The sequence below is a fragment of the Tupaia chinensis genome, unplaced genomic scaffold (genome assembly GCF_000334495.1).
Source record: "Tupaia chinensis unplaced genomic scaffold, TupChi_1.0 Scaffold000159_1, whole genome shotgun sequence".
In the NCBI taxonomy this organism is placed as follows: domain Eukaryota; kingdom Metazoa; phylum Chordata; class Mammalia; order Scandentia; family Tupaiidae; genus Tupaia; species Tupaia belangeri.
Window position 1 is genome coordinate 9,254,980 of NW_006159630.1, and position 8,738 is coordinate 9,263,717.

The following is an 8,738-nucleotide window of genomic DNA, read 5'->3' on the forward strand; positions in this document are numbered from 1 at the left end:
GCCCGCCTGACGGGCGGCTGCAGCCTCTCTGCGTCATGGCGAGGACTTTGGACAGGGAGCCCCACCTCTGCTTGCAGTGGGGATAGAGGGCTGATGACTCCATGCTTACACCTGAGGTGAGCTGGTGCCCTGTGAACACGGGGACAGGCCACGGCCGTGGACTGCGTGTCAGCCACCTCGCATTGTCTCCACACCAGCCAGGGCCATGAGACCTGCTCAGATGTCTTGACCTTCCTCATTGGAAAGAAACCAGAGACTGGGCCTTGCAGGTTGTTTTTGCTCAGCCATTTTGGGGGTAGCAAGAGGGTGCTGAACAAGGTTCAAGGAAAGGGTCTACAGGGATGGCTTGTCCCACAAGGCAGGGCAGGGGCTGATGAGTGTTGGCAAGAAGCAGATCATGGAATGAGATTAGAGCAAGTCTGACCCTCCCTGGGGCGTAGAGAAGCCCCTTAGGTAACCCGACAGAGTTGGGGAAGCTCACGGGAGAGGTCACAGGTGCTGAGTGATACGGCCAGGGCCCCTCGTGCGGGCAGGGTGGGGCGTCTGCTCGTTATGGGCTGGGCTGCCTGAACCTTGGAGAGAAAGGCGCCACGGCCCTGCAGGCCCTAAGGCCCTGTAATGCACAGGTTTTCGGGGCATTTTCCTTGAAGAAGGAACTAGTCATAGCCTTTAGACGCCAGCACTCTGATGACGGTTGGATGTCGGAAAACACTGCAAAGCTGTCAAGAAAGCACAGGAGGGGGGTTAGTGAAAAGAACCACGCGGAGCTCAGTGTTTACAGGCGCAGCTTCTGTTAAGGACAGTCGTTTCCTAGCAGTTTCCTTGACCTGGCAGCCACCCGGGCAGGGGCTCCCCCTTCCAAAGGTGTCTGGAGTTGTGAGCCCCACCTGGAGCATGTGTGCATGAGTTGGGGGGATAAAGGCGGACACAGGTTCAGGTACAAGCCACCGAATAAGATGAAGCGTCAAGTCCTGGGAATTATCCTGGGTGTTTTTTTGCCAGGGACTGGAACAAGGGGCCATGGCCTGGATTAGCCTGGAACCCTCAAGGTGGCCAAGGTGGGTGTGTGGGGGGGGGTCAGGATGGAGCCCAGCCGCTGGTTTTCAGCCCTCCCCTATCTCTGTCCGGAGCCAATGGGCATCATAGTGGCAGTGAGGACACGGAGGTGAGCCAGCTGACCAGAAAGCCTGCTGACAGTGGGGGTTCCTTTTTCCCATCTAGTCCAGTCAACTCCCTCAGGCCACTTGCCGGCCTTGCTGGCCAAGCAGCAGCCTCTACCCTCCCTCAAATCTTTGTTGATCAGATGGGCCCTGTGTGGAAGGGCTACCCGCCGGCCCTCTCCCTCCATCTGGGGAGGTACTCTGGGGCTGCCTTCCTGTGGAGCTCAGACTCACCCCTTTCCCTCTCTTTGTGTCTCTGATTCCTCTGCAAGGTGACGTTCAGCTGGGGAGTTTGCAGCATGCACAATGAGTAATCATTTATATGCGTGTCTTGTCTCTCTTGCTGAACTGTAAATACCGACCAGGCCAGCCCCAGGGTCACATGTGGCATTTGCACCTGCCTCACTCTGCTTCTCCTGCCCTTTGCGCTCCTGCCCGTGGCTCATGCAAAGGCAGGCTCTCAGAGATGTGCAACGGCTAGCGACCCATTCATGTAGCTCAGCCCATGTCCTGCAGAGGCAGGGGCCCATGGAAATGCAGTGATCACGTCAGGCCATGGGGACAAGCCCTGCACGAAAGCCGAGCCCTAGGCTGGATCCATGTCGTAGTCAGATTTTGCATCTATACTGCCTTGTTCCGTTTCCCAAGTTGCTTCTGGATAAAGTGTGACGTAGCTATCTTTGTACCACAAGAAAATACAGCCAAATGCACGGGGGCCCTTGTACATGTGGGGAACTTCGGGGCATTATCCAGTCCGTAGGTTACATGGCAGTCTGCCAGGGTGGGTGTTATCCCCCCCCCCACTGCGCTGTCTGTAAGGAACGAGGCTGGAGGATGAAATGATGTGTGTGCAGAGACTTACGGCCACGTGGCAGAACTCGAGCATCCCGGGAGCCAGCCAGCCTCTCATCCCCTGCACTGGAGGACCATGAAGATAGAGCACCCCAGGGCCCCAGGCTAGGATGACGGGGTGCAGGATCCCTGCCACCCCTCCTGCAGCTTGTGCTGTCCACCCACACACCCGCCCAACCTTTCTCCTTTCTCCACCTGCCACAGGTCTCCACCTGGCTTCCAAGTACCAAAGGAGGGCTTCGGGCCCAGGCCAGGGCTCTCATTTGCATGGGTACTTAGTTCTAAACCACAGCCCTCATGTCCCTTCTTGGTCTTTCAGGAACTTGGCCATTGGAATTGGGATCCAGAACTTCCCGGAGGGCCTGGCTGTCAGCCTCCCCTTGCGGGGTGCAGGCTTCTCCACCTGGAGAGCTTTCTGGTGAGTGCTCAGTCCATCGGCTGCCAGAGCTCAGGGTTGTGTCTGACATAAGCTGGCTTCTTTCTGCAAGCACATCTTCGGACTCCACTGTGACTGCGGGGCTTCTGGTAAAACAGATAGCCCAGGGGACTCTTGCATTCCTGAGGCTGGGAGAGCGAGGCATGGCTTGTCTCCTGATCTTCAGTCTATATGAGCCAGCTCAAATGGTGGTGGTTCCTCTTTCAAAATGGCCAATGCCTACGCAGCGTTAGGTTTGCTCCTTCTCAGATATGTCTGTTCTCATGCCACTTGCCTTAACTTCTACTCACGCCACCACCATCTGCCCCCGAGTGTTACGGTAGCTCTTCTTACACCTCTGGTCTGTGACCATGGAGGTCAGGACATGTCGGCAGCACCAGGGTTGATGGTGAACACTAGACTCATACCTAGTGTTTTCATCTTCCCTACATCACTTTCTTTTTCTTTTTCCTTTATTTATTTATTTTTTTTTTGAGAGGTTTTTGCTATAGGGTGCATGTGCTCACCAGAAAGACAGAGAGAGTCAAAAAGTGACAAATCACCCCCCAGGGGGATGGCCACACCACAATTCCTTCTCCTCCATTCTCCTCTTGGGATCTTGGACACACATGCACACACGCCTGGCGTGAGTTTAAGCTACCAGGTCTGGGACTTGAACCGTGGTCAGCTACATGGGAGTCCAGTGACATAGCCATTATGCCAACTGCTGGTCCCTCCCAAATGACTTTCTAGGCTATTCCCTAACTGTACCCTTCCAACACCAATGAGGAGCCCTGTTTTTCAGAGGAGGGAGCTATGGCCCAGGAGTCAGATGGCCAGCTCAAGTCACCTTGGTCATCAGTGGTGACTCCAAGACCAGAGGTCTGATTAGACCAAAGGCTTTTTGCCTCTCCACTCAGGACCCCAAGCCTTAGAACACTTCTTGATGAAAACAGTCAGTGCTCTGGAAGGTATGGTAAGAACATTCGAAAGAATGGCTGGTAACAGTTTAAAAATGCCTTCTGCTCCTTAGGGCCTTATGACTCACACATTTTTGCACGTGCTTACCCTATTTTATTTCACCCTCTGTTTTCTCTTTCTCCATTGTTGGAGTCTATGGAACAGAGGATTTGGGGCGGACAGAGCAAAATGGTCTTAGAGATTCTTCTCCCACCACCACCAGGGGCAGGAATTGTACAAACCAAAGAGCTGCCTGTTCTGCCAGCCTGTCACAAAAGCATAGGGAGCCAGGAGCCTGGCCCCTTAGAGGAGCCCGTAGCAAAATTAGTCTTTCCTTCCTGCTCTCTGGCTGGCTGTGGCTGGGAGAAGCCATGCAAGTGGGAGCCCCTATTACAGTCCTGGCATCTGGTAGGCTGGGCAAGAAGGTGTCTCTCATCATTTTACAGACGGAGGGACTGGGGCTCAGAGGCGGCATAGATTGCCAAACGCCCATGCAAGGAACAGTGAGAAGGGTGTCCCAACTCCCTGTCTACGGGCCTCCCACCTGTAGCAGGTGTCTCATCTGCAGAGTGCAGAGACTTGGGACTCAGGTACCGGCTCCTGCCCTCAACTCTCAAGGCTCACGTGTGCTGCAGTTCCGTCAGAACCGCTTTGATGTCAAGCAGCAGAGACCCATTCTTACAGCTCAAATTAAGGCATTTTCTTTTTTTAAAGAAATCTTACCTTAATCCAAGATGGGAGTGTGGAGGGAACAGGCTGTCGGTACACGGATGGCCAGAGAGGCCCACCTCTTCTGCTGAGGTAGAGGGGTGCTGCCCCTTCGAAAGGGGTGCACTTGCAGCTGAACTCCCAGATGCGCCAGGCACAGCTGTCTTTGGGAAATGCCCATACCATCCCCGATCAGTGTCCTGTCGCTCAAGGACAATGCAGGCATCCGGGGATGAGTGGATATGTAACACGGGGACAGTCGTACAGGGAATGTTCTTTCCTAAAAAGGGGTGACTTGACACCTGCTACAACACAGATACACCTCGAAACTGTTATGCTGAGTGAAATGAGCCAGTTGAAAAGGGCCACAGATTATATGATTCCATTTATATGAAATATCTAAGAAGAGGCAAATCCATAAAGAAAAAAATAGAGGCGTGGTTACCAGGGGTGGTGAGGAGGGAGAGGAGGGAGTGGCTGCTACAGCCTTTGGGGTTCCTTTCGGGGCCGATGGAAATGTCTGGAACGAGATGCCGGTGATGGCTGCAAATGTGCTAAAACCACCCAGCTGTGTGCACGAAATGAGCTTGTCCTAGCGTATGAGAATTAGGTCTCAATAATGCTGCTGTTTCCAAAAGATAATGTGGGAAACTGAGTGGTCTAAAGGTAACCGGGGGCGGGGGTGTACTGTAACTGTTTCATGGGAGGTGGTTGAGAAGCAAGGAGGTGCTTTTGCCCGGCCATGCTCGGAGATGAGGTGGGACGAGATGCACTCGTTTTCCAGGGTCGAGTCAACAGTCTGGGCGTGTGGCATGGCTGCCGGGCGCTCCTGCAGTGGCACGTGTCTCTGCCCTCTCCCTAGGTACGGGCAGCTCAGTGGCATGGTGGAGCCCCTGGCCGGGGTCTTCGGTGCCTTTGCCGTGGTCCTGGCTGAGCCCATCCTGCCGTACGCTCTGGCCTTTGCTGCGGGAGCCATGGTCTACGTGGTCATGGATGACATCATCCCTGAAGCCCAGATCAGGTGGGAGCGCACCCTCCTTCCTGCTTGCCCCTGTCTTAGCAGGCCTGAGGCCCAGCCTCCGGGTCTGCTCCTTCTCCCTCCCCCTCTCCTTCCCTTAGTCTCACCCCTTCGTACTCCTTCCCAAGATCATCCCACCCCCTCCTCAACGGCGCTAAAAGTAGACTTTCATTTTCGTATGTTGTCTCTCTCTCTTCCTCTTTAGACTTTCTGGGGCTGGAATGAAGGGAGAAAGGATATCTAAAACATCAGCCAAAATGATCAATGCCAGTTCTCAATGTCTGGCTACGGGCCAGGGCTTGTGGGTAGGGGCAGGGAGGGGGGTTTGGGCTCGCTCTGTTTCACTTTGGTTGTTAGAGTAGAATACTTTTGAGACTAGGATACAAGGTCAGATGAAATAAGATCTGTAAGACATCATCGCCCTTGAACTCTATCACTCAAGCATGGACTCCAGGGCCATAATCGATGCTCTTGGGCAAGTTCCTTACTTCTCTGGGCCTCAGTTTCCCCACCAGTGCCCTGGGGATACTAATGACACTGACCTCGTGAGGTTGTTATTTGGGATGAAATGAGCTAATCCATTGGCCTGGCATGTAGTCAGCTTCCATAAATGTTATCATATCAGTGGTAGTTTATTTTCTGTTGTAAATTGGATGTTGCAAAGATGCTTTCTATTTGGGCATGGTTTCAGGAGGCATTAAGGTCTTCTTTTTCCTCTTCTCTTTCCTCCTAGTGGTAACGGGAAGCTGGCGTCCTGGGCCTCCATCCTGGGATTTGTAGTCATGATGTCACTGGATGTTGGCTTGGGGTAGCGCCCAGAATGCCTGGGACTCCCGAAAGGCAGCACGAGGAAATGGAAGTGATTGGCTTCGACGGGACCACACGCCTCCTCCCATTAAAACATTTTTCCTTCCTCTCCTCTTCATCTCATTGTCCTGATTGACTCTGATTATAAAATGACAATTTTTTACTTTTGCTTTTGAGGGAGATATTGGCTTTATTTGGAATTTCAAGGAGTCATGGAACTATGAGTTTTTGTTTTGGCCACTGAATGGAACCAGTGAGATTCTCAAGGACGTACAGATCAGAGAAATCTACTTCCGTGCCTTCATCTCCTTCACTAGATTCCATGGCAACTCCTCAAGGTCACCCACGGAAGCGAGCTACCCAGAGAAGTCTCCTGAGTACCTTGGGTGGCGACTCGGCGCAGAATGGCCCGTACGTCTCTCATCCGCCTCTCCTGTTCCCTCCCCGCTGACCACCTGCCCGTCTGGAATGCCGGGGTGCAGGACGGGCCACCTACTTCCCACGGCCAAGCCAGCCCCAGCAGGAGAAATATGCCTTCCTCTACCTCCCTGGAGAGACACAGTAAGGGAGAAGGGAGGGAGGTGCAGACAAAGGGAAGGATAGCCTAGTTCTTTCTTTTTTTAGGCAAATATCGCTATTATTGAAATAAGGGAATTAGGGAGTCAGACGATCGTGGATAAGCAGTGAGTCCTGCGAAGAGGACAGAGTATGGCTTTGATGAGAGATGCCTTGTTCCTGGATCCCAAGAACAAAGTGGCTTGTCATGGTTACCAAGTCCCCTGGGCCATTGTTTTGCTAAGTTTATAGTCTGGATTTTCTGAAGAGACATGGAGATACCAGCAAATCGCTAGAACCCAAGCCCTTCTTTTACCAGTGGAGGGACCCGCTTCAGTTAATGTGAGTGAATGAAAGACCTTTGGAATCTGCAGTGGGTCCTTCCAGTTGACCCTTTGGTAACTTGAAACCTGACCATGCACTCTTGAGCTGCAAAAGGCTTTACTGGAGTCTGGCTGGAGGGCTTATGATGGGAAAGGAAAAAGGGACAGAAAAAGAAGAGATCCATTCTCATTTCCCCTTTAAAGTCCATTTTAGCCAAGCTGACATTCAGAAGTGACCTAAAAAATAACTTGAGCTACATTAGAAACCGATTACTCCTTCATACACGTAGCTTCTCCAGCCGGGTTGATCTGACCTGTTTGCTTCAAAAACAGCTAGGGCCTGCCATCTTCAGTAGTCAAGGAATACCGGACTCTGAGTGGGCTCCACTGAGAAGGCACCAGCCCAGGAGCCAGATAGCTAGGCATTGTGTTATCAACGCCTGTTTTCTAAGTTTACATGTTTAATTGCTTCCAAGGGTAAATCCTACCCTCTGAATGCTCTAAGAGCCCAAACGCCAACCTTGGGCTGGGTTCATGTATGGTCTTCCAAAGCACTGATGATCAAGTTGAAGACACATTCAGAGGTTTGATTGGTTGAGATGAACTGGTTTGGTGGTTGGTTTATGTATGTTTTATTTTATGTCATTGTGGGTAGTTCTACCTAATGCAAATTGTTCTTTCTGATGGCCAAGACCTCATAACTGTGATTAATATATCATTAAAGGGGATATTGTTGCGGATGATCTGCATCACGTGTATTCCTACTCAAAGCTTCTTCCACCCAAGGATGGGATTATTGGAGCGAGCTAAGGTTGGAACCATCATCTGCCCTACCCAGTGCCAGTAGAAGCAAAGGAAAGCACTTGGACAAGAAGGACCAGTCAGAGTCTTGGTTGAAAAAAAAAAAAAAGAACCCAGCATCTAACCCCAGTCTACTTGACAGAAAAGAAAATTAATGGAAGGCTATTAGGAAACTCACAGTATCTGTATGAGAACCAGGCTTTAAAATGGGTCTGATCCAAGAAAGCCAGCAGTCTAGGGTCATCACCCAATCACACCTAAAGAACAGCTTGGTTCCAGTCACTCTGAAGAACACAGGGTGCCACGGTCCCCTGTGCTGGTCCCTAGGCACTGGACACTGCTGCTGAAACTGCTGCCACATCCGTTCTGAAAATGAGCCTTGAAATGACCTGGCCCCATATTCAGAGTTCTGGATGGAAACAGCAGCTGTTAGAGCTTAGGTCCTATCCCCGTGAGCTAGTTTGGATTGCATTAAGCTGATCACAGTTTCATTCTTTTGCCACTCCACATCAACATATACTCTAATTCCCGTTTTCACTTTTAAACACCTTTCAGCTTAGAAAATGTAATGATTCCTCACACAATCCAACCTCCATTCATCTCCTTTCTAAATGGAGCTACCCCACTGCTTTGTCAGTTCCTGTCCTCAGGTCTCAGCAATGCCCACAATGTCTCCTTCAGTTGACTCTAAATCCCATCTGATTTTTCTAGCGTCTTTGAGCTCAGGTGCAAAGTTAACCATAATCATGCCCCCATGCGTGATAAATGGAGAGAAACAACATCACAGCTGTCTGTTTGTACACTGGGCCAGCATGTCACACACAGCCACCCATAAACTGGGCTCAGTGGTTTTTCCTTTCTTGGTCACTGGTTCTTGGAAGATTCCCCTCATGGCCATTGTTGGGTTGATGAAGGCGTCAGGGCATAAGCTACCTGCACATACAACTTCCTCATGTCTTTGGGACCTAGTCAGGTCCCATCCCATACCTACCACTTGCAACTGGTAATGGGATTTTATGAGTGTGTTAGATGACCCAGCACATGATGGATAGCTCAAGTCACAGACGACACCTACTACATTAAGGATAATCTCCTGATGGCCAATGACTGAGGTTTCAAAGTGACTCCCAGCTTCTCAT

The 8,738-nt window shown here is 51.4% G+C and overlaps 1 protein-coding gene across 4 annotated transcripts in view; it reads left to right on the plus strand.

Annotated features, from left to right (window-relative positions):
* SLC39A11 (solute carrier family 39 member 11) overlaps positions 1-7,538 on the plus strand; it is a 383,280-nt gene extending 375,742 nt beyond the window's left edge. For all 4 annotated transcript variants that reach the window (XM_014586792.2, XM_006145878.2, XM_014586793.1 and 1 more), the window contains 3 exons: positions 2,332-2,430; positions 4,958-5,116; positions 5,847-7,538. In XM_014586792.2, the coding sequence (XP_014442278.1) occupies positions 2,332-2,430; positions 4,958-5,116; positions 5,847-5,925 (337 nt within the window). In that variant the 3' untranslated portion in view covers positions 5,926-7,538. The remainder of the gene's footprint in view (positions 1-2,331; positions 2,431-4,957; positions 5,117-5,846) is intronic.
* Positions 7,539-8,738: the final 1,200 nt, after the last annotated feature.